Consider the following 26,469-nt stretch of genomic DNA (forward strand, 5'->3'; position numbering starts at 1 on the left):
ATAAGGTTGTGAAGATTTTTAAAGTCTGTCTAGTGTGTGGGAAATATGGCTAGTAGAAATAAAGTGCAACTTCTTATTCTATTCCTCATAACCATAAGACTTGGGAAAGTATAAAATGTATGGTTTATTAAACAGTGTGTTTAAAGTACATATATGCTTATGCGTGGTATAATGAGCGGTGTCTTCCCGGACCGATGTTCTGAGTGAGTCCCTGGGCTACCTGTTTGGTGCCACTGTGTACAATATTATTATTATATTATTACCCAGAAATCAGACATGAAAGCCATAGAGGATGCCAGAGGTGTGAAGAGCATTTGGGCAGGAGGTTTGGGCTCGAGCACTGACGTCCTGGGATGAGTGGAAGTCCTCGGACTACCATTTGACTTTCCCAGACTGTGAGGAGCCTAAACCAGCGGGTGGCTTCTGCATACCAAGTGGCTGAGGTGGCAATCTTGCGCATGCCCTTGGTTGATGCAGAAGATCCGCTTGCCCGGCTTCAGAAGACTGGCATCGCTCTGAGTGGCTGGTAGAAATTTTCCCACGCTCTGATTGGCTGTAGTATTTCATGAATGAACTCTGAAATACTATAAGAAACCCTCAGCCAATCCGGAGAGCAGATTCTAAGCGCCAAGAACATCACGGGCAAATTTTAAACAACCAAAAGATGCTCTCGGAGAAATAGCAGCAAGCCGGCTTCAGAAATTTCAAGGCAGAATATTTTCTAAGTACCACTTTTCGGGGCCAAGTTCTGAGAATTGAAAGTAGCGGTCACGGATAGGATTGCAAGCCGAAAATAGTTCCAGGACGTTTGGGACTAACTCTCTCTTTCAGCACCTCTGGAAGAAAGAGAGCGGTGGCTTCGGGAACTTGAAACCGATTTGAGTTCCAGGACATTTCGGACGAAGTCCCGGTCAACTAAAAACTTTGGTTCTTTGCTTATTTCAACTAGGAAAGACTAGTTCTTTGCCCCGGACCCCCAGTAAGTATGTGTTTCTCATGTATTCTGAACACATGATCCATAAAGCTTGGCCCCCTGCAGACGCACTTACCAGAACTCCCTCCTACTGTCTCTGTACGTTCTCCCTACCTACCAATTAGACTGTAAGCGCCTCGGGGCAGGGACTCCTCTTCCTTAATGTTACTTTTATGTCTAAAGCACTTATTCCCATGATCTGTTATTTATATTATCTGTTATTTGATTACCACATGTATTACTACTGTGAAGCGCTATGTACATTAATGGCGCTATATAAATAAAGACATACAATACAATACAATGTATTTTGTGTTTCACAGTGTTTGCCTGTTTAAGTGAATAAATGTCAATTTATTTCATCAACTTGTTTTGCTCAGTGTTTCCGGTATAAAAGGTTTAAAAGCCTGGTCTCCCGTGACATGCACCCAGGGTTAATACACCACTAACTCGCTGCCTCACCTTTCTACTTTGCAAGGTACTTTAAACTGTGCACTTAACACACACATCTGTTGTAGCAAAATGTGTCTGAAAATGTGAATTACTCTACAAAGCGTGTAACAGTTCAATCAGAGCCCAAAGTATTACTTATGAAAGTTCAGCTTTAATATACAAAAATACAGTACTTGGGTTACAGAAAAAGATTACAAGTACATCCAGTTATAATAAATGCAGACAGTTTCATCAAAATAAAAAGGATCAACAATCTAACTTGTGTTTTCGTCTAATATTAATCGGATCATTTCCCAAAGGAGAAAAGGCAGGATAATCAGCGCTCGTGCTGTAGTAATACAATGTGGAACATCCCTTTGCAGCACGTGCATAGAGCGTCTCCCCAAAGGCTCCTACTTCAAAGGTGATCCCCCCCTAAGAGAGGGGGGAGAACACCCTGTAAAACAAGGTAAGAAAAAATGCACAAATGCGCACCAGGGATTAATTAATGGTAATTTATTAAAAATACACACAGATACTGAGGGGATCCAACCCCACCTCAGCGATAAATGCTATAAAGCCAAGACACAGTGATTGTGGAATGTAACCTCTGATGCTAACTGAACCTTAAACAGTACAACATACAAAACCCAGTAAAAATACACAGTAAAAATACATATGATAAGTAAAAAATGAAATTCTACCTAACGATTTGGAATGAAACCGCCATAGAAGTATGAACAGCTGGCAAGGGGAGACGGACACTTACACTGAGGCAGAAATGCGGGTTCACGGTGTCTGCAAAGTGATCCGGATCTCGACACCGTGAAGATGGAACGCACCGCTTGTGCCTCTTGCAGGCTCCGTCTCAGCTTGTCAGGAAACACGCGCAGGATGACCTGTCGTGACCTCTACGCGTAAACGAGCTGAGACGGAGCCTGCAAGAGGCCATTAATTAATCCCTGGTGCGCATTTGTGCATTTTTTCTTACCTCATTTCCCAAAGGGTCTTGAGTGGAAATTGAGATTTCATGTGTTCTAGGATGGCCACTCCCTTAGTTGAAATCGAACTCATAATTAAAAAGGAGGGCTTTATATTATAAATTCCCTTAATTGAGAACAACATAAGCCCACCTTTCTGTGTCTTCAACCCACCCCCTTCATCAATATTTACTGATCATTTGACAACTTAAGAAAAAAGTAAAAAAAACATCCTTTGGACCCCTTAAACTTTGCCTCAAAATATAAAAGACTTCATAACTTTGTTTCTATAATACTTAAACACACACTATCTTCAATTTTGCTTCCGTGTACTTAAGATACTCGTCTGCATATAAAATATGACCACATAACGTCTATTTTTGCATGACAAACAAATATCTGAGATTATACATCGAATTTTTTTTTGTATCATTTTGATTTGTGTAATTGCAATGGTTACATATATCTATTTGTTGTTGAGAATAGTTGTAAGCCCATGATATCTTCATATTTAATACATTTACTCTTTTGGAATACCTTCTTAGCCAGGCCCCCTGCTACAGTACAGGTACAGTTAAAAGGGTCCTGTTTATTCTAGGGTCAGGGAAGCCATAGTTCAACCCCCCCACTTGCAAAACCAGGTGTCCTTCTCTCTAGGTAACAGCAGTCCGATAAAACCCATAAAACTAGGCTTAGTGTGGTTTGACAGGCCATAAATGCAACTCTTGTATTTTTAAGACTATTTGTAACCAACGTTAACTCCTCGTGTGCCAAATTGATTAAAATACTTAATTTCTGCCATATTCATTGCAAGCTAATTTATAAAGACTTGTTTTAAAAACATGTTTTGTAAAAATATTTCAGGAAAAACACCCCCCCCCCCCCCGAGTGCTTTGCTCATCGGGGAAACTGTATGCTCTTTCTTGTAATGCATCCAAGATAACAAAGAACATAAGGAACACATTTTCCCCCAAAATACACGTGTCGATTCTAATTTGTTTTTGTGCCTTTTATTAATTGCAGATTTGTACATAGTAATCCACAGCTTTGAGCAGATATCTCTGTTGGAATGCCTCAAATGAATAGATCCACAATCCTTCAGATCTGCCTGCTGTTATCTGCAATTCCTGCTCAGTATCTCATATCCCAGTGGTATGGAGCGGATGTTCTTGAGCGCCTCGGATTATCAGAAAGGTTGTACTCCCGCAAACCATTCTCTTTGAAACTACAGAGATCTTCATTCTTTTAGTTCTAAAATGTAACACTCTGGTTCTTTCATTGTAAATATTATAACCCTTTTAAAAAAAATAAAAAAATGGGTGGAAATGTATTTGGACAGCAAAAATGACAAGTAGCATAAATTATTATGGGTTACATGCAAAATCCTTTCCGTGACATAGCACCCTGATGCATACTGTATTGCACATGTGACAAATCATCTTAATATGTAGTATCGTCTCTAACACATTAAGCGTGTCACATCACTAGTAATCGGGACAGGGAATTTTGGTTTGGTGCACCATTTCTTTTTATTTGTGTCACTGTTTTTACTTACCGATTTTCTGTTCATATTGAAGCGCATATTTTTTACACCTATAAGAAGGGGACATTGTAAAATTCTTTAACAGGGATATCAATAATCTCGATGTTTACAGTAGTCTTTAGTAGATCTGTTTCGCATTAGACTAACAATATTTCCATATGAAAAACTATTTGAACTCCTATTCAAGATGATGCATAATATAACAATACTCAAAATATAAAAGATGTGCCAATCTCTTAAATTGTCACAGGATATTCGGTCTCTGGAACAGTTTCCAAAAATCTTACTTGCACTCGGATGCATGGACGGAGAGGTTTCAGATAGTTTTATCAAGAGCATGGTAAGATGGCATACCCTTTGTTAAAAAATGTAAACCACTGTTATCTCCATGTTCAAAATAACTTGTTTGCTTTGTTTGTTGCATTGAAAAATGCATCTTCTCCTATGAAAATGCATTGTATTTCACCTCTTTATTTCCAGAGGTGGTTATGTGGCAACAAATGGCTTAATTGAGACACGCTTGGGCCGAACCAGTCTATATTGACTGGTTGTGCAACATTACATGTAAAAGGTTACTCTTGAATCTTTGTACATATCCATGAAGAATATGTTGTCAATGATGGCCTTTAGGCTCATATATACTTAGCAGTGCTAGGCTTGGCTCCCCTAAAACCCATTCATATGTATTGAAAATATGGACATACTGTATTGAGAGCTCAAAGGAGCAGTAATGTGTACAGTACATTTTTATATGAGCAAAAGCCAATATGTACCAGGGCATTCTGGCAGCAAAAAGTTACAATTGTCATCCTCGCAAGAAATTGTGTTTTCTACATTATAGAATTTAATAATATATTAAAATAATTTTTACGATGGCATAACTTTTTTTGAATGATCTGGTACGAATGAGAAAAAAAAATGTGACGTGCGCTAATATAGCAATAATAAATACGTGTGTGTGTGTGTGTGTATAAAGTGAGTAAGTATAACTATTGCATAAATATATTTAATATACAAAAATTATATAAAACGTGCTGAAGGTAAAGGAGTGCAATGGCAAAGTCAACAAATTAAAAATGTGTATATATTACGTGTTGAATCATATATAAAAAGAAATCTAGTAAGAGCAAAGGTGAAAAAAATCTGTTAAACACACACACAGACCTCTGGATTCATCTGCTGCTCTTAAAGACAGACCAGTCTGTAAATTGGAACAGAGAAAAGCAAAAAAAAAGTGCCCAGAATCCAATTATCAAAACACAATCAATTTATTGATGACCGAATGAAACAAATAAAAATCATAACACAAGATAAAAGCACAATACAGAACAGTATATCTGTTTTAACCATTTAGTTATAACAATTAAACAAAAGACACCCTATGGGCAGCACTCGTTGTAAGCAAATATGAATTGGTGATAAATTTAAAATTAAAATGCTTTAATCGTATAATTTAAAATAGATGTCAAAATTGTTGAAAAAATGGTCAACTGACTGTGGTGACAAAATACAAAGAAAACAGACAAAAATATATAAAATACTATAACTGAGATCTAGGGGGGGAGGTGGAGAGCCCACCTAGCTGCTAACTAGCAGAAATCAACAATCAAGGACTGTAATAGTCAACCCCCTAGTTCAGCAATAACAAGGTTAAAAGGCCTGTAAAGTGGATACAGGTGACGGAGAACTACCCATGCAAAGGTATATACCTATGTGCTATGCACAATAGATTGAGAGCTCACTAATTGCTATTTGATAGTCCACAATGAAGATGGTGAGGAATACCCTAAATAAAGGGTTAAAGCAAGCCTAATTATAGGAGGGTTAATATGGTAGGCAATGTGTTATATTATAGTGTGCACAAGAGCTCACAAAGTGTGGTACTTAGCTCTGGGGCACGGTTCTAGTCCGTATCCAGTTATAGCCCCCTAACATAAATGTGCCACTTAAACATGCTTAATAATATCTCACAATATACACATAGGTCAGTCAGTGACTATCAATAGCTAAATGTACAAGAGCTTACAAAAAATGTATTTTACAGCTCTGGGGCACGGATCTAGTCCGTATCCAGTTATGGCCCCCTAATTCAAATGTGTCACAGTAACAGATAGGTAAACAGCCTGTGATAACGTAGTGAGCAAACACATAAATGAGCCGAGGGGAGAGGAAATGCACGCAATGAAAAAAGTAGTCAGCAGCAATTGCATTTACACGTGCTGGGTGAGGTAATTGGATATATACCGCATCCCTGTGTTAAGCCCTCGTCAGGGTTAATATCGCGGAGTAACGCTGACATAAGCAATTGTGCCTGTGGTTCCTGTTCAAAGTCCTGCTGCCATAAGATACCACATAAAGTACCTGGTGTCTATGATGTATGGACCCAGACTCCCTTAACACGCGTCTCGGCTCTGTACAGAGCCTCTCACCCTCTGCTCGGCATGGGGACGTCAATGCGTGATGACGTCAGTCCTGTAGCCGCCTAGGTGGGAGGCGGCTACAGGACTGACGTCATCACGCATTGACGTCCCCATGCCGAGCAGAGGGTGAGAGGCTCTGTACAGAGCCGAGACGCGTGTTAAGGGAGTCTGGGTCCATACATCATAGACACCAGGTACTTTATGTGGTATCTTATGGCAGCAGGACTTTGAACAGGAACCACAGGCACAATTGCTTATGTCAGCGTTACTCCGCGATATTAACCCTGACGAGGGCTTAACACAGGGATGCGGTATATATCCAATTACCTCACCCAGCACGTGTAAATGCAATTGCTGCTGACTACTTTTTTCATTGCGTGCATTTCCTCTCCCCTCGGCTCATTTATGTGTTTGCTCACTACGTTATCACAGTCTGTTTACCTATCTGTTACTGTGACACATTTGAATTAGGGGGCCATAACTGGATACGGACTAGATCCGTGCCCCAGAGCTGTAAAATACATTTTTTGTAAGCTCTTGTACATTTAGCTATTGATAGTCACTGACTGACCTATGTGTATATTGTGAGATATTATTAAGCATGTTTAAGTGGCACATTTATGTTAGGGGGCTATAACTGGATACGGAATAGAACCGTGCCCCAGAGCTAAGTACCACACTTTGTGAGCTCTTGTGCACACTATAATATAACACATTGCCTACCATATTAACCCTCCTATAATTAGGCTTGCTTTAACCCTTTATTTAGGGTATTCCTCACCATCTTCATTGTGGACTATCAAATAGCAATTAGTGAGCTCTCAATCTATTGTGCATAGCACATAGGTATATACCTTTGCATGGGTAGTTCTCCGTCACCTGTATCCACTTTACAGGCCTTTTAACCTTGTTATTGCTGAACTAGGGGGTTGACTATTACAGTCCTTGATTGTTGATTTCTGCTAGTTAGCAGCTAGGTGGGCTCTCCACCTCCCCCCCTAGATCTCAGTTATAGTATCTTATATATTTTTGTCTGTTTTCTTTGTATTTTGTCACCACAGTCAGTTGACCATTTTTTCAACAATTTTGACATCTATTTTAAATTATACGATTAAAGCATTTTAATTTTAAATTTATCACCAATTCATATTTGCTTACAACGAGTGCTGCCCATAGGGTGTCTTTTGTTTAATTGTTATAATTCTGCTCCTTCCCCTTATTGCACCGTTGTTAATTCTTTCTTGATTAGAGGCTGATGCGAGGGTTTCCACTCCTTTCCCCCTTTCCCATTGTTGTATTAACCATTTAGTTACCAGTAGGTATTGGATTGAAACTGAGCAGGGTCCACAGAAATGTAAGTTTTTTGCAATTATTAAGCAGAATTGGACCTCAGGAAATTCAGCATTTAAAGTGGAATAAGTACAGTATATGGGGAAAAGCATACATGCCTGATAAGCCAGAGTAATTACACTGGCGACACACTTTATTCGAGCTCGGCTAGTCCCACGAATTCGGGTATACCCAGGTGTATTGAGGTTTGTGACTGTTTTCTGCCCGAGTGCATTGGGTTATTTTCCAGGCAGGGATTGAAGCATTTTATTCCCGCTGGCTGCAATACTGCACGGTATATATATATATATATACTGCATTACAATTCATGAATTTATGCCATCTGGTAGACACGCGAAGCATTGCAGCCTATTAAATCCTAATCATTATCATTTAACAGATCAGCCGCCCGTCAGCCAGGCATGAACCCAGGCTGGGAAGGCAAACGCAACGGGGCTTGTCAGAGGTGAGGAGCGGCGCATTCCAGGTATCTGCCAGGTACATACTGGGTATTTGCTCGAATAAAGTGTGTCGGTGCAGTAGGTGAATGTCAATGCGCAGTGTGGGTGAGCAAGCCACACTAATCAACCAAACCTTTTTAGGTTGAAAAATCCTTACTACTCCCAAGGACAGAGCACTGAAGAGCGGTACCTGTGGGCTCCTTAGTCCAGAGCCAGGGGTTCCGGTGCCAAATTCAAAGTTGTACTGTATGTTGTATGTGAAAACCTTTTTGCACACACCAGTGGACTCTCTAACATCCAAAATCATCTGAACTTCCAGGCAAAGGAGGTGGGCATCTTGTCTCTGCCAGCTGATTTTTTTCTTCTCCACATATTGCTGAGCACACTCAACTGGGAGTGTAAGGCTGCGGCCAGGCTGGGTGGGGCGCGTTGGCACACAAGCGCCATAACATCATGTGCTCTGCTTTGCCGTGCTTTTCCTGGCCAGCTAGTTGCGTGCGAATGGGGGCGTGTCAGAGAGCACGGCCATGATGTCACGGAGCTGGTTCGCCCTCTATTGGCCAACCGCTCACGTGACGTGCCAGCGAGCGGCATAAACAAATTTTGCTTGCCTCTGCAAGCAGCTGTGCGCTCACGGGCAGGTGCTCGCTCACGCTAGCCACACACATTGCCGCAATGTGTTTTCATTGCGGCGAGCGCGCTCGCTCAGCATCACCTTGGCCGCAGCCGTAGGTAACAAACAGCGCCCACGCTGCACCAAGGGGAATGGTATCCTCGTTTCTACAAGTTTGCTGAATCAAAACTGGTCACATGGTGATTGTAGGAGAAATTTGAGACGCCAATACTGACAAGTGCTGCAAACTAGCAGCCGTGCTTTAGAAAAACAGTCCACAGATAGTGTCCCTTACTCACAGCTTCTCGGCTGATAATGGAGCGCAGTGCAGATGTTCCAATACGGTTACAGATGTGTGCAAGCCACCCTATCCGTTTCATAGCTCTCGCCCACTTCGTCAGGGGCACCAGGGACAGCTACATTTCCTGAGGTCCAATTCTGCTTAACAATTGCAAAAAATAAACTTTTTCATTTCAGTGGGCCCGGCTGCCTTTCAATCCAATACCTACAGGTAACTAAATGGTTAAAATAGATGTACTGTTCTGTATTGCACTTTTATCTTGTGTTTTTTTTTTTTTTTTTTACTGATTTCATTATATCTGTAATCCGTAAATTGATTGCATTTTGACAATTGGATTTTGGGCGCTTATTTTGCATTTCTATGGTATGAATTACACCTGTCAACCCGTTCTAATAAATTCTGAGCTACTGTATCAGTTTGTAGTGCCTTTTAAGTAAACTTGCAGTTTATATTTATTTTCCTAATTATGTTCTGAACATTCATTGATTTCCTTGTAGGACTTTATGCTATGGAGAAGCTGAGCTCCAAAGTGGCAGTAATAAAGAGAGTGTTGCTGATGAAGACACCAATGCTTATTTTGCAGGTATTGGGACTTCTATATAATCAATCTTGCTCAGAGAGAGGACATTGGCATAGCAAGACCAATTGAAAGCTGTCTTGGAGATTTTTATTTTTTGCTGTGCAGGAAATTTGTACCAAGATAGTTGAGGCCACACAAGTAATAGCAAAATGCGCAGCATATTCCTATGCTGTGAGATTTAGTAATAGGAGTTTGAACTGTGCGCCTAATAACATAATTAATAATTGGTGCTGCAGCAGTTTTTATTTTCAGACATTACTAGTGAATTTGTTTTGCATGTACATGACACTGGAATCACAGCAATATTCTTGCCTCAGGTATGATCACATTATTCTAATTTATATGACACAAACATATTCCGTAGCGGAGTACAATATGGGGGTAAGGACAAGAATACATGTACAACTTTAACCATTATGAAAGGATAGGTACAGATGTAGCAAGACTTACTGCTGATCTTTGGTGCTGCGGTCACGGCACCGAAGGATTAATGTTAGGGGGGTTCCGATAGAGAATTATGGACCCCCTCGCCCCGCAGTTCTATCACGGTAGACCAGGTCCTTGGCGCCGCAGACTTTTGCTTGTTCGTCTGTTGTACTGTGGACAGTAAGTCTTGCTACATCTGTAGTGAGTTCCATGCTCAGACGTTTACAACTAGCATGTAACAAAAGTGGTTTATTTAATGGAATTTGTTGTCATGTTCCTGGCACCTGAGAGCTTTCACTTTATTAAAAATTAATTGTATCTTGATGAGAGGGTCTGCATTGGAGTAGTGATCCAGAGCACGTCACGATTCATATGCGGATTTAAAAAAAATAATACATTCTAATTAAAATGGGAACCTTGTATCTCTGTGTAACAGAATCAAAACAGATTCGCAGTCCTAAACCAGCGACTGTGCAGTTCAATGTGGGAGAGGTGATTGTGCATCGAAGACATGGCTATTCTGGAGTAATCATCGGCTGGGACTTGGAGGCTAAAGCTCCAGAAGAGTGGCTTAAAAATAAGTATTCTCCAGAAAGAGAGGTTTGTCAGTGTTCATTTGTAATTTGTGTGCAGTACTGTCCTGATTTTGAAGTGCTAAAGTGCTATATTCTGCATAGTTTTATAGTTAAAATTACTACACAGCCCTAATATAACCATTATATTAGCTGAAATATAGGTGGAAATTACCGTGCCTCAACAGTAAGCTTTGTCACATAATGCTTATATATCTTCCGCCTACTGCTTGCTACTGTACTAATTATGTAGAGACAGAAAATAATGGCATATAAAGGACCATTTGTCTGCCTTGCCTGCTGATTTATTTCCGTTGGTAATATGAAACTGAATACCGTATTTGGTTTTGTATTTCGGATGTGCTTGTTTTTCCATCTTTAAATGTCTTTATTATAGTTATGCTGTTTCATGGTTCCTATACCCTTTCAGCGACTAAGTATTTTTCATTTCCAGAGTGTTTTACCGTCCAAATCGATTACATGACACCTAATTTTTTTTCCCTCTGTGTAAAATGTTCTCTCCAGCATAATATTGGTACAACTTTTTCACTTATCTTGTTGGATACTATCTTTCACCTGCTATTCAAAATGTATAGAAAGAAACCGGTCCTACTTTTAGCAATGTACACTCCAGTTAAAAATCATGACCGAGTACTGAAATATAACTTGTAATATTGTTACATTAAGATGAAAAAGCATGCAAAAAAATTCACACCAATCTATATTTTTTTTTTCTTATCTGCTCACTTTTTTCTTAATCTCTAGCTTCTGAGGTTACCATGGAAACCTTTAGACTGCACTGGGCTCTGGGGAAAGTTTCATTGTAACCTTCAAACACTTCCTATTTCAAATGTTTATATTTCTTGAGCCAAGCATCCGGAAAATAAAAATAGCTTTACAAAGAACAGGAAGAGATCTCTTAAAACAAGTACAAAAATAAACTGTTTTAGTGCATCCTGCTGCTTCAATTGCCCTTGCTTTAATATTAACCACAAGGTCTATAACATGGGACAATATTGCTGTAAACATCTCTGGTTAGTGTATAAGACGTGTGTCCCTTTAATCTCATATTTTGCCCATGTGTTGTCAGAATGCATGGTGACAAGTCTTAGTATTACATTGTAGTTGCATTTCTTCAGCCCACATAGATCACTGCTCATTTTGTCCATTCCAGTACTGAAGCGTCCGCCTGGTTAGAAATCTGATTTGCAAAAAGCCATAAAGGGATTTTTTTTTTTATCAGTAATGGCCGAGGAAGATTGACCCATGTGACACTCCATTGATCACTTTCCTGGACTAAACTGAGAACTGCAATGGGTGGAAAGCACTAGAACAGATGTAATACTCCAAAGAAGAGCTCAACTACAATGTTAGTGGTGTATTTTGAGCTCCTATAAACTTTGTATCTGAATTTGGCTTGCACTTAATTTGTAGCTTTAGCAACTAAGGCTGGGTCCCCGCTGAGCGTGCTGTGCGCTTGGTGTTTTTACTTCTTGCAGTCTTTGTGTGGAAGTCCCTACTCACGCGGTGCTCGTGTGCGGGCACGCTCACCCAACTTGGCGCTTGAGCAGACAAAAAATAACTGACTTTGAAGCGTGCTCAACTTGCCCGCAATGCCCCCCCGCTCCTGCTTGCAAAAATAAGGACACCCGGCGCTCATGCTTAGAGTTGGTGACGTCACCGCTCAGAAGCAGCGCCAGCGGGGACACAGCCTAATGGAGTAATGAGATATTTTTTTTTTTTTCCCCCCTCAGGGTTTTGTGAAAAGTCCACACTACAGAATTCTCATTAACAGAGCAAATAAATTTGGAAAATCGACATCCTACATCCCAGAAGATGAGATAACTATCATCAAGGGGCTACAGGTATTTCTGTTTACTGCACTAAATATGATTCATTTTTATGTGCTTTCTAGCTCTACATGTATTTATTTGCATTTATTATTATATGATCTACATATTTATGCTGGCACTGTACAGGCGGTCAAATGGACATTTTGGGTGTACACACATTTGACTCAATACTCCATCATTAAATTACGCTGTTATGGAAACTAAAAGAGGAGACTTCTGTATGTAAATTCTACGGCCATAATAAAATAGCTTCTGATATTTGTGGCTTGATGATAAACACAAGGAGAAGAACTGGAGTGCAGCATTGATTTATTTAATTTTAAATATTTTTTTTTTTTTAAGAAGACCATTACATTATTTGAAGATGGAATTTAACTCCTATGTACACTGTTGCTTACTGCGCACTAAATTGTGAAGTGCGTTGAGTCCCATTGGGAGGAAAGTGCTACATGACAGAAGTTATTAAAGTTCTTATTTGTTTATCTGAAGTTTTTAGTGCACTTCCAGGTTCTGCACAACCTAGTGCAAACTTCACACGTTTTGGTGCCTTTTTGGGAAACAGTTTGGCTTTTTTCTTGTGATTGTAGGAGATTTTGTTTTTCCATTTTTCTTACTTTTGCTTTAATTCAACTTAATCTATTTGTTGATTTTGACATCACCTGTCGTCTTTATACCTGACCAAATCTCGATACTATGAGCATAAAATGTATGAATATTTAGGTTTAATAGTTTATTAAACAGCTAAAATGATAAACATTTCTGAAGTGACAATTTCCTTACAGGTGTGTGTGTATACACCAGAGTTGTACAGTTTACAAGTACCACTTCAGTTTCATTTTTGCTGCCATAATAATTATTACTTATGAAACTTTACTGTACATCTCAGCCCTATTCTCTACCCTTTAAATATGAATTGATTTGTACACAAACTCCTGCTTTGAGAACTCTATTCCTGGTACTGTATCTCCCAATTGACCGTGCGATTGATCACAATATTACGGTGTTTTGTTTTTTAGGTGCTTCATCCTGAATTGAAAAATTATTTCAGCAGATATGATGGCGCAAAATATGTGATGCAGGAATGGTTGAAACTACAGTATCCTCATGATTGAAATTTGATCATATGTTGCTAGATACCATTAATTATTTTCATTCAACTTTCTTTTTCAGAAAATGTTCAAGTACATAGGGGATGGATACAGAAATAAGAGGGGGGTATAGGATAACAAACAACTAAGAAATGGTGCAATGGCAAAAAATACTCAGCAATAAAAATCCCCATAAGACAACAGTCCCAAACAGATGAAGGGGAGAGTAGTCTAAAAAAAACCCCTATAGCATTGTCCCACAAGACTATATTACTCGTGAAGGCTTTGAGTTGATTCAATTGCGGGATTTTTTTTTAGACTCCAATCCCCTTCATTTGTTTGGGGCTGTTGTCTAATGTTTTGTGTGTATGTATTACTCCCGTAGTGCACCTACTGTACCTTTACCCATTCCGAAGGTTTGTAAAGGGGTTACAGATTTAAAAAATAACATGTATTTTGAGAAATGGAGGGCAACACTTAGTATGTTTGTGCTATTTTTTTTTCTCCTTGCCCCCTAAGGGAGTAAAGTGACATCTGGACTATCCTGCAGCAGGGCTCTCAACCTTGAACATTCATTTTGATGCACAAACAATGCAATGCCTTTAATGGGGGAATTTGATTAAAATGCAATGTATTACATTACAGAAATAAAACGTTATCTATTTGTCTGATATTGTGACCATACATTCCTGTAACAATTTAATTTTGTGCAATCCTGCATTCATGTACATCGTGTGTATAAATCATAGAACATTTCGGTAAATAAAATCAATGAAACATGTGGAGTGTATAACACAGCTTTTTATTTTACAAAAATCCATTGAAATAAAATTTAAATAATCCACATTAAACATTTCACATATCATAAATCCCTGTAATTTACACCCGTGTAGAAATGTCTGGTGGCTTTTTTAAAACCTCAGTTATTTTTGGGTCTCACTTTTCCCTTGATTTCAAAAGTGGCAAATACTTTTGACGCAGCATGTAGTGTGCAGCTCTTGATTTTTTGTTGAATAGTTGGGGATCCAGAGTTGTTCTCACCTTGATCCTCCCATTCCCTCATCTCCTCTTCTTTGATCATTAAAGGCCTTCCAAGTGACTGTCCAACCAGAAGACAGACATCCTGAGCTTTCTGTCGTGCATTACTAACGGCACTAAGGCAAACTTCACGTCTGTAATCGTAGAAATAACGTCATTGTGAGGCAGTAAGACATACCACAATTAGTACCTTCTATGGTGGCACAGTTACAGGACAGTGCAGCAAGAGGGAGATAAATTACCTTAGCTTCTCCACACATTCTGGGGTGTGGTAGAACTGTGGGGAACAGATGCTTATGGAACTGTTTAGTTTTTCAACAAGCGTGTTACTGACACTCTGCATTTTCTCAAAATCATTGAATATTACACAAACCTGAAAACGAGAAGAAAATATTGTGAAAAATGGCAATGATTTACTAAATTACCAGCTGCAGTAATCTGTCCTGAATGCAGTAGTTTAGTCGTGAGAATACTGTCTGAACTTTGAATGTGATATGTTGTGACCAGGGCAAGTCACATTCTTCTCCTGTGCCTCAAGTAGAAAGATTAGTAAGTTCTTCATGGCAGAGATTCAATGTGCCTGCAAAATTCTATGTACAACGCTCTGTACATTGTCAGCGCTATAGAAGGAAAACTGTATTAAAAGGACAATGCCGAAAAGGTTTTTTAAAAATACCTGCATAAAAATAACTTGTGTAATTATTGCAGGACTTTTGACTGAATGTTGCCGCTACGTCACTAAATTCAGTATGCTCGCCTGCCTGCCAGTAAAGGCCCAACAATTAGGTCAGTAACTAAAAGAAAGTATCCTGATGGTGCTACCACAGAACTGATGTTTAGGTGTGCTATTTTAAATCTAATTTTATTCTAAACTCAATGTGCAGTTTGACCAAGATTTTTCAATTGTTAAGGACAAACTATAGATGTGAATGACAGTTAATGTAGGATCGAACGCTAATGCACTTTCAGTGCTAAACTACGAACTGTAAAATGATACTCTTGCCAAAAAGTCTTCTTGGAATTGCTGCAGTACTCTTAACTCTTAAGAGCATGATGTAATCAAATATATAAACATAAATCAGAAGATCACAGGGTCTCCCAAAGATCCCTAATAATTGCACTCTGTAGCTGCTATAATAGAGAGGGTTTCAAATACTCCTCAACATAATGTCAAGTTGGCTTATATAAGTACATAAAGTATCTGCTTCCCACACTGTGGAAGGACAGTAACCACTAAAAACCAAAAAGGTCAAAAATAACAAAATTTTATTAAACCAAAAACAACGGCGCAAACTCATAAAATTCAGTTAAAAGATTGGGTGATATAGTAAATTCAACAGGAATCAAGGAGGAGTCTCCAAGTAGCCATACATGTAATCCTGTTAATAGTTACTAAGACGTTCCATATAAATTACTCACTAGGGGGATAAGTATGTAAATGTTAATGTGGGTGTTCAATTAAACCCTTTAGATGCAAAGAATAGGGTTTATATCCAAAAGTAGGAATAACTATGGTGTCATAGGAACGCTATCCTCACTTTGCATGTAGGTAGTGGGTGATAGAGTGTGTGTATGTGTATATATGTATATATGTATATGTGTGTATATGTATATGTGTGTATATGTATATGTGTGTATATGTGTATATATATATATACACACACTCACACAAAATATATGCAGATTTGCATTGTCATATCAGGTTGTACAGAATGTAACATCAGTAATTAGACATTAGTATATATGGACATATTCCCACAGCCACAATATCACTGTGGATGTATTCTCATATATCTCAGACACAGATATAAGGGTACAAGGTAGGTAATATATATATATATATATATATATATATATATATATATATATATATATATATATATATTACTTCTTGCTTCCACAATTGTCCGTGTATATACACACAGGTAAATCGCCAGTGTATCACAGTAATCGGAATAGTCATAATGTTATTGGTGGTGTGCAGTAATCACAATGTTTTTGGTGGTGTATATATCAATACCTTCTATGATCGTAACCAATGCCCTTCTGATCCTATTGTATTGTATGTCTTTATTTATATAGCGCCATAAATGTACATAGCGCTTCACAGTAGTAATACATATCATATAAATAACAAATAATATAAATAACAGATCATGGAAATAAGTGCTTCAGACATACTGTAAAAGTAACATTAAGGAAGGAGTCCCTGCTCTGAGGAGCTTACAATCTAATTGGTAGGTAGGGAGAACGTACAGAGACAGTAGGAGGGAATACTAGTAAGTGCGTCTGCAGGGGACCAAGCTTTATGTGTCATGTGTCCATGATTATCCAGTGCTACTCAAATGCTTCTTTAAGCAGATGTGTCTTAAGGTGGGTCATAAAGGTGGATAGCGTGGGGGCTAGTCGGGTATTGAGGGGAAGGGCATTCCAGAAGTGTGGGGCAGAAAGTGAGAAAGGTTTAAGGCCTCGTTCAGGGTGCCAGCTGCAGGACTCGGAGGGAGGGCGGGAGGCAGTGCTGCAGTTTGCTGGGCGATCTGTGTTTATCCCCCAGCAGACATTTCAGCGTTGGGGAGGGGGCGGGGTTACACACAGCAGGGTAAGTATCGAGGTTGCAGTCATGAAATCATTCTGAAGAATGATTTCATTGGCTGCCTAGGTCCCTGTGACGCTGCTGCAGCTCCAAAAAACGAAATTTTTGTTTATTGAAACTGTAGTCAGCTTCAACTCCTGGCTTCGGAGACAGGGCGGTTGCTACCCTGACAACCAGTATTCAAATTGAATACTTTGTTACGCACGGCAGCACACCCTCCCTCCGAAGCCAGCACCCTGAACGAGGCCTAAGGCGGGAGAGCGCTTTAGATACAAAGGGGGTAGAAAGAAGACATCCTTGAGAAGAACGCAAGAGTCGGGATGGTGATAGCGAGAAATTAGGGCTGAGATGTAAGGAGGGGCAGAAGAATGTAAAGCTTTAAAAGTGAGCAGGAGAATTGAGTGTGAGATACGTGATTTAATCGGAAGCCAGGAGAGGGATTTCAGGAGGGGAGATGCGGAGACAGATTTAGGAAAGAGTAGAGTGATTCTAGCAGCAGCGTTTAGGATAGATTGTAGGGGAGACAGGTGATAGGTAGGAAGGCCGGACAGCAGGAGGTTGCAGTAATCGAGACATGAGAGAATGAGGGCCTGAGTCAGAGTTTTAGCAGTTGAGTAACAGAGGAAAGGGCGTATCTTTGTGATATTGCGGAGGAAAAAGCGACAAGTTTTAGAAACGTTTTTGAATGTGAGAGGAGAATGAGAGTGAGGAATCAAGTGTAACCCCTAGGCAGCGTGCGTGGGCTACTGGGTGAATGATCGTATTTCCAATAGCAATGTGGAAGGAGGTAGTAGGGCCAGGTTTGGGAGGAAGTATAAGGAGCTCTGTTTTTGCCATGTTAAGTTTCAGTCGGCGGATGGCCATCCAGGATGATATTCCAGATATCTGGATGATGATATTCTGTATGCGCTTCAAATCGGCGCAATAAACACCCGCCACCCATCTGACACATCTACCCCCTAGTAAGCCGGAACAGTCTCGCCCGTGACCTCCACCCCGTCAACGCGATGACGTCATACCCGACGTACGTTTCGCGCTTCGGGACTGGCGCTTTCTCAAGGTAGGAGAATTGTGGAAACAGGAAGAAAGTATATTATACCTACCTTGTATAGCTTTCCTATGACACCAGTTATTCCTACTTTTGGATATAAACCCTATTCTTTGCATCTAAAGGGTTTAATTGAACACCGACATTAACGTTTACATACTTATCTCCCTAGTGAGTAATTTATATGGAAAGTCTTGGTAACTATTAACAGGATTACATGTATGGCTACTTGGAGACTCCTCCTTGATTCCTGTTGAAGTTACTATATCACCCAATCTTTTAACTGAATTTTGAGTTTGCGCCGTTGTTTTTGGTTTAATAAAATTAATTTTGACCTTTTTGGTTTTTAGTGGTTACTGTCCTTACACAGTGTTGGAAGCAGATACTTTATGTACTTATATAAGCCAACTTGACATTATGTTGAGGAGTATTTGAAACCCTCTCTATTATAGCAGCTACAGAGTGCAATTATTAGGGATCTTTGGGAGACCCTGTGATCTTCTGATTTATGTTTATGTATAACATTATCCCTATGCACCAACTGCAATTCAACTGACTATCTAAAATAGTATTCTATACTTTGGCGAGCGGACAATCATAAGTTACATTGTAATCAAATATACAATTCTAGTGCTGCTTTCAAATTGGCTTGCAAAATTTTTTTGGTGTGAAATCTCTACATTTTGAACCTATGTCTAATAACAAAGGAGCCATTTAGTTGCATCTTTTAATCAAAACATGATTCAAGACTGCTAATATTTTGATTTAACTGTAAGGTCCCGCGCTGCGGGGACTCCCGCTCCCAACGTCCCCTTACCTTGCTCTTCCGCTGCCCTGAATCCCCGGCGGCGGTCCACTGCCGTCGGCGTCACCCCCGCGGCTGCTCTCTCTTCCGGGTCGCGCGCGTCATCCTTACAGGCGCGCGTCGACCCAAGCCGCTCTTACCTGGCGTCCTGAGCCTGGTCCCGCCTCCTCCTTGCGGGCATGCGCACTGGCGCGCTACCCAGCTCGACCAGGTCCACCCCCAGCCTTCTCTCGCCTATCAGGGTTAACCCCTGGACTGCACCTCCGCTCCTCCCTTTCCCCTGATAGGTCCCAGCCCACTATTTAGTCTGGTCTCCCCATTCTCTCAGTGCTCTGCATAGCTACTGTACCTTGGTGCTGTCTGCTTCTGCTTGGCTCTCTTGTTTTTCAGTCCCTGTTCCTGTCCCTGGATTCTCTGCTGACCTCCCTGGATTTTGACCTTGGCTTTGGACTTTGACCATGCTGCTTTCTGGACCCCTCGGACTTGGCTTTTGGACACTCTACCACGCTGTCTTCTATACCCCTTGGACTCGGCAAACGGACCCTCAACGACGCAGATCTCTCCTCTCCTCGACCCAGGCTTACGGACACTCTACCACGCTCCCTTCTCTACTCCAGGACCATTGGCTTACGTACCCAACCCTTCTACGTCGGATTTGGCAAGTACCGAACGACTTCTATTTTTGTTCCCCGGATCAGCTACGCTACTTCCACACTCCGGCCACGCCCCCGTTTACTGTTAGGTGTGTGGTATTTGTCCTTTCCACCTCAGTCCCGGGGTCTCGTCTGGTTTGTGGGCAGGCCGAGCGTTACACTGACTATGCAACTAAATGGCTACTTTATTAATAGACTTGGTTAAAAATGTAGAAATGTCACAAAAACTATAACAAGGCAATTTTGGGAGGCGCGCTGGAATTGTATTTGTTTTCCATAAATGTAAGGCCAATCTTTACCAACTGCATACTTTGTAACGGGAGGGGCGCAAGACCTATAGATTTGTTTTCCATAAATTATCTACTAATCCCTTTGATGTCAAATTCTTGAGCTCCACTTGTCCTGGATGAGTTGACAAGTGTTTCTTTTCTTCAAGCCTTGCATATGGAACCACCCTTAACATGCTAAGGAAGGGCTTGCCTATATTACAAAGTGGAAACTAGGGATTTAATATCCATTTATTTATAAAATGTCTTGCCAGGAAGTAAAACATTGAGTTACCTCCCGTTTTCAAGTATATCCTGGGCATAGAGTTATAATGACAAATACATGGTTACAAATACATGATGAAATCAAGTGAACACTGTTATACATTATCGATTTATCTATTGAACATTTTAACCTATTATCTTTTAGGTGTATGACACCATTACAGACCAGATTAAAATGTGAGACAGCTTTAGTTTTGAAGGAACTTAGATTGGTGGTGGTTTTGAGAGTCTCGGGTAGATAGTTCAAGGTGTGAGGTGCATGGTAAGAGGAGGAGCGGCTGGATACTTTGTTGAATTTTGGGAACATGAACAGTATTTGAGTCAGATCTCAGGTGATAAGTGCCGAGTGTGGTAGGGGTGAGGAGCTTGTTCAGATAGGCGTGTAGCTTGCCCAGAAAGTATTTGAAGGCAAGTCAGGAAAAATTAACTTTGCGCCTACACTCAAGTGATGACCAATCTAATTCTTTGACCATTTCGCAGTGATGTTTGTTGTAGTTATATTGGAGGACAAAGGGGCGTTTGAATTGTAGACGGAGTCTCATTTGCTAAGGTGGGTTTGGGGTACTGTACAATGTACTATGTCCCCATCTTAATATATAAAATCGAATGGTTAGTGAGGTTAGTGCTATCTGCGGTGAATTTGATTGGTCCTCAGCCTCTGGCCAATCAGATTGCTGTGTGTGACGTTACCCAACTGCCACTCTCTTCCCCCTCGGCTCGTGCCACACACACACACACACACACACACACACACACACACACACACACACACACACACACACACACACACACCTCTCTCCGGCGCTCATCTCTCCCTCCCCTCATTCCTCCCCTCACGGTGCTCATCTCTCCCCTCCCGGATCTCTCCCCCCCCTTCCTCCCTCGCGGCGCCAGTAGAGGTCCGGCGCTCATCTCTCCCTCCCTCCCGGCGCTCATCTCTCCCTCCCTCCCGGCGCTCATCTCTCCCCTCCCGGCGCTCACGTCTCCCTCCCTCCGCTCACCTCTCCCGGCGCTCCGCTCATCTCCATCCCCGGCGGGGGAACAGGCAGCGGACCCCCTTCCTCCCTCGCGGCGCCTAAGATGGCGGCGCGCCCGTAAGGACCCCCTTCTTCCCTCGCGGCGCCGAGTGAGAAGATGGCGGCGGCCGGAAGTAGAGGTAGGTGTCGCGTGTGTGTCGCTCTAGGTGACGTGTGTGTGTGTGTCACTGTGTGTGTGTGTGTCACTGTGTGTGTGTGTGTCACTGTGTGTGTGTGTGTCACTGTGTGTGTGTGTCACTGTGTGTGTGTGTCACTGTGTGTGTGTCACACTGTGTGTGTGTCGCCCCCCCTGCCTTTCACGCCCCCCCCTGCCTTTCACGCCCCCCCCTGCCTTTCACGCCCCCCCCTGCCTTTCACGCCCCCCCTGCCTTTCACGCCCCCCCCCTGCCTTTCACGCCCCCCCCTGCCTTTCACGCCCCCCTGCCTTTCACGCCCCCCCCTGCCTTTCACGCCCCCCCCTGCCTTTCACGCCCCCCCCCTGCCTTTCACGCCCCCCCCTGCCTTTCACACGCCCCCCCCTGCCTTTCACACGCCCCCCCCCCCTGCCTTTCACACGCCCCCCCCCCCTGCCTTTCACACGCCCCCCCCCCTGCCTTTCACGCCGCCCCCTGCCTTTCACGCCGCCCCCTGCCTTTCACGCCCCCCCCTCACGGCCTCCGGGCAACGCCGGGTATATCAGCTAGTAGTCTATAATTGGCATTAGCACCTGCTGTGCGATACACTTTCTGACCACCGGGCTTAGATAGGATTTGTTTCTATAAAGTACACCTAGTTGGAATAGGGTTTGGATGTCAGGGTATCAACGTGCATCCCATATGTTGAATGGAAGTCAAAACCATATGCCCAGATATTTAAAACTAGTAACAGGGGTTAGGATGATATTAGAGCTGGTTCCCGTCCCTGAACTATTCATGATTCCTTCTGACTGGTCTGACACTTTTGATCCTTATCAAAAAGAGCCTACTGTGTTTTGTAGAGCTCTTAGAAGAGTCAGTGATTTGGGATAGAACAACATGGCACTCAGACTGCTTCTAGGTCACTACTGGAGAACACCTTGCACTCCAAAAAGCACTGTGTATTAAAGTAAGGAAAACAGAAGCAATATTTTATTTCAAAGTATCAGTGATTAAAAAATGGGGTCTATTTTTTGGATAAGGGTAGACAGTCCTCAAAAAGCATATACTGTACAGACAGCTTTGCACCTTTTACAAAATGGGGGTCTTTGCAACAAACGGTAATAAAGTGAAATCAAGTCACATAACGACCTTCTACACATACCAATTTTACCTATTTATACTTTGCCTATTTAACACTACAAAATTGACCTAAGGCCGGGTCCAGCCTGAGAGCGGGTGGTGCACGATGAATCCCGTTATGACACTGTGATCATCTAGTTACCTGGAGAGCAGCTTGATGAGACATTTATTTTGTATTTGGCGCGCAAGAGGTTTGCCCAATGAGGGCAAACCAGCTCTTATGTCATGGCCGTGCCCCCTCCCCCTGCACACAACCACATTTTTAGAGGCCAGGAATCGTCCGAGCTACATCAGCGCGCAATCAGTCTGGACGCGGCCTTACTGCAACAAACGTATTACAGCACAAACTGCTTTTTGTTAGTGGATTATGCCTAAATTACAAAAGCACAGTATTGATTCTTACAGCGAGTTAGAAATCTGTAGAGAATAATCGTGTGACAATTTGTACGGTTGCAAATGTGGCAAAGTACTTTTCCAGCAACAGAACAGAAACTTCAAAAGAATTCACGGTATGTGATCAATACGAAAATGGGAAAGTAAATAATGCAGGATAAATAAAAGGATACAGCTGTTCAAAACCCTATGTATTCAGGAGAATTGCAGTACCTCTGCTTCCATGTGATATACATTTGATGTTCTTTGTAATTCTTTGGTTATGGTTCTATTTTCATCCTAAAAGGAAGAAAAAGGTTACTCTCTGGCACACAGATTGTCAATAGAGTATGTAAAGCTACAGATCTCATTTATGCTATATACTCTTATGACTGATTTATATACTATCAACATTTTTAACAAGCGACAAACTCCTGAGTGCAAAACTAGTACACAAGATTTATTTATGGGATTTCTTTCCTTTACTGAAGCTGGCGACTTATTTAGCTGTTTGCGGATTGATAAATGCCACCAAAATCCATATATGCACATGAGTTTCTATCTTGTGCATGACACAGCAGAGTAACGCCCCCAACTACAGAAAGTTAAACCAGCCATTCTCTATGAAAAAACAACAATTAATAAAGACCATTTTTATTTTCTTCAAATATACAATTATAATATTGGGTGCAATCTAATTTGGGAGGATTTTTGTGGGGACAGGATGTGTGTAATCTGTCACTATGTACACAATACATATTTTAAGGGGAAACTTTGCCACGAGACCATCAGGGCATGCACTTGGGTCCATATTTCTTAAATGTTGCTATTCCATAAGACACCTCTTGGTGCTGGATATAATATGATGTAGTCATTCAATGTAGCAAAGACTGGTGGTAAGACAACTCTTATAGTAACACTGTGTAGATAGCCCCATGCACCCTCATTGTCACATTAGATGCCTCTGTAAATTATTTGGAACACCCATCAATTAACCCCATGGATGCCAATGTGCCAACTTCCCACCGACTGAGAAATGAAACCTGCATCTACAAGTGAATATCACATGAGGTCTTGATGCCCCTTAAATTAAGCACAGAAAATATCCAAGGGGATAAAAAAAAGATTCCTCCCATTTGCACTCTATATTGTATTTTTACAGATATAGGTCAAAATTGTCCTAGCAAGACAAATGTGCTAATACAGCCTATTGTAGGCCTATGAATTCGGTATATTCAGTTAAAAACAAAAAATAATAACATTTTATTACATCCAAAAATAATAATTAGTGACTCTGTGAAATATTTACAGTGAAAATTGTTTAAAAGAATTCTCTGTAGGGGTGGAGTGGATTTGAGACACTATATTTGTAGTTTACAGACTATTAGTCACATTAATGTGTCTGTATTCCTTTTTAATCCACTCTGACATCTCAGTGTGATTTCCAGTAGTACATGTAAGTGGAAGGTAAGTATGTTTCGGCTCAGTTTACTATATGAAAAATACCGTGTGTGTGTGTGTGTGTGTGTGTGTGTGTGTGTGTGTGTATATATATATATATATACACACATATATACACACTTTCTGTTTATCCTATATTGCTACAGTACGATATAGTACTGAAACATGATGATGGTGATGTAAATACATCCAAGCAAAACACACCTGGTCTCAGAGTATACAAATATTCAGCAAGGTATATTTGCAAACATCCACTTTACATGGGTCACGGCGGACCAAACCAAAAGTCTTTCACCGTGCTTATAGTGATGGCGACGCGACAGATGACGTTACCATTGCATAAGTTGCATTTAAAGCTTAGGCGACATCGCAGGCTACAAGGCCAGTGACGTAAGGCCAGGTCCCTGCTGGTTACTGCAGCGCCCGCTGTAGGGACAAGAGCCGCCCCACAATGGGGCCAGGCCCGCTGTGAGGGGGGGCTGCTGCGCCGACAGAAACTCCTGCTCTCAAGAAAATTGAGAGGAGGACTCGTGACGGAGCACTAGGCCATGCCCCCAGTGGTTCAGCAGACGCACGTGCAGCGCAGGCTGCGGGGCCGTAGCCTCAGAAAAGGGGGAGGGCAGAGACACAGAGAAGCCCATTGATTAGCCGCAAGGGGAGACCGTCAATGAAAAAAAAATCTAATATCAGTGACTACTAGATTTTTGGTAGCACTGACGCTCTGTCGCTCCATTGCCGTCGCGTGCACTATAAGCGCAGCCATAGCGAGGATCCGAAAAACCGTAAGATTATATTCCACTGCTTGCTTGCCATTAGTTGGCAGACATGATGCCCCTCAGTACCCTCTCATTCATGCCCCACATCAGCCTCGGTTGAATGACTCCCGTCACCTCCCTGATGCCCGGTGCTGTACACCCCTCAGGCACTCTCCCCGCCCGGCTCTCACCCTGACCCCGCTCTGGCGCAGGCTCTGCGCGATGTACTCCAGCCTCCTCTGGACACTGTCCTTGGCCTCGGCCGCTGTCCCTTTGTTGCTCGTCACCTGCACCCGCACCCGGGCCCTGTCCGGAGCCGCGCTGAGCTGCGCCGCCCCTGTCACCTGCACTCCCCGCCCGCCCTGCTGCGGCGGCGGCCCCGCGGGACCCCCCGGCTTGTTCTCCAGCTCTCCTGGTCCCACGCGCGGGGTCTCCGCCAGCTGCAGAGACCCGAGGAGACAGGTGGCCGGCCAAGCCATGGCTGAACTGTTACTATGGCAACCGAGGAAGCGGCACCATGCGTTCAGTAACGGTCGCTACGGAGCATGACGTGATGACGTCATAATGCGTTAGCACGTCTGAAGCATACAAGAAGCCATAGTTACAACGGGCAAATGGCACATTTCTTCTCTGCATTTGGGAAGTGCTGAAAATGTGGCCCAAGATTCCTCAGTTTATCATAACACCAAAATAAAAGTTTGTTTTGGAATATAAATTGTATATAAAAGCACATTTACTTGAACAGGACTCTCTGCTATAGAGAGTGTCATAGATATTAAAAACAAACTGCACACCAAGGGGGCCCTTCTATTGGTTCATATTACTTAGGCCACTATGGCAGATTGGATGTGACCCTCGTTCAGGTTTGCCACCACTCCGCGTTTCACCCGGAGACTAGGGGTTTTGGCCACGTGTCTGGAGGCTATGGGTTTACCTAGTAAACTTCCGGGTGGCAGGGGTGGGCGGTGGCGCCTCCCGGGATCCTCGGCGTCCTCCTTGCATCTCCCTCTGCAACTACTGCCAATATGGCTGCGTGGCGTAAAATAAAGCCGCGTTGCCACGCCAACAGAAACGCTACGTGACATAACAGCATCAAGTGACCCCCGTTGCCATGACAACAGGACGTCACAACGCAATGCCACGCCAATGCTAGCCGCCATATGGCATCCCGTTGTCATGGCAACTTGACGCCGCGTGACGTTACACCGTCCCGTTGTCATGGCAATGCGGCGCCATTTGACGCCGTGCAGCCATATTGATGGGAGATGTCCGAAGGAAGCCGGGAGGCGCTGAAGGGTTGCGTTACATTTTTTAAAAAAAATCTCAGAG

The 26,469-nt window shown here is 42.1% G+C and overlaps 2 protein-coding genes across 2 annotated transcripts in view; one reads left to right on the plus strand and one right to left on the minus strand.

Moving 5' to 3' along the window:
• Positions 1 to 14,324, plus strand: part of LOC142493635 (F-box only protein 21-like) — a 22,854-nt gene extending 8,530 nt beyond the window's left edge. The window contains exons 2-7 of the mRNA XM_075597972.1: positions 3,409 to 3,579; positions 4,179 to 4,268; positions 9,550 to 9,635; positions 10,495 to 10,658; positions 12,385 to 12,495; positions 13,500 to 14,324. Of these exons, the coding sequence (XP_075454087.1) occupies positions 3,455 to 3,579; positions 4,179 to 4,268; positions 9,550 to 9,635; positions 10,495 to 10,658; positions 12,385 to 12,495; positions 13,500 to 13,595 (672 nt within the window). The 5' untranslated portion in view covers positions 3,409 to 3,454 and the 3' untranslated portion in view covers positions 13,596 to 14,324. The remainder of the gene's footprint in view (positions 1 to 3,408; positions 3,580 to 4,178; positions 4,269 to 9,549; positions 9,636 to 10,494; positions 10,659 to 12,384; positions 12,496 to 13,499) is intronic.
• Positions 14,325 to 14,354: 30 nt separating this feature from the next.
• Positions 14,355 to 25,655, minus strand: IRAK1BP1 (interleukin 1 receptor associated kinase 1 binding protein 1). The gene is made up of 4 exons (XM_075597971.1): positions 25,332 to 25,655; positions 23,159 to 23,224; positions 14,852 to 14,982; positions 14,355 to 14,743 (listed from the first exon to the last, which is right to left on the minus strand). The coding sequence occupies exons 1-4, from the start codon at positions 25,617 to 25,619 to the stop codon at positions 14,491 to 14,493; spliced, it is 738 nt and encodes a 245-aa protein (XP_075454086.1). The 5' UTR covers positions 25,620 to 25,655; the 3' UTR covers positions 14,355 to 14,490.
• Positions 25,656 to 26,469: the final 814 nt, after the last annotated feature.

The sequence above is a fragment of the Ascaphus truei genome, chromosome 4, assembly GCF_040206685.1.
Source record: "Ascaphus truei isolate aAscTru1 chromosome 4, aAscTru1.hap1, whole genome shotgun sequence".
Taxonomy (NCBI): Eukaryota; Metazoa; Chordata; class Amphibia; order Anura; family Ascaphidae; genus Ascaphus; species Ascaphus truei.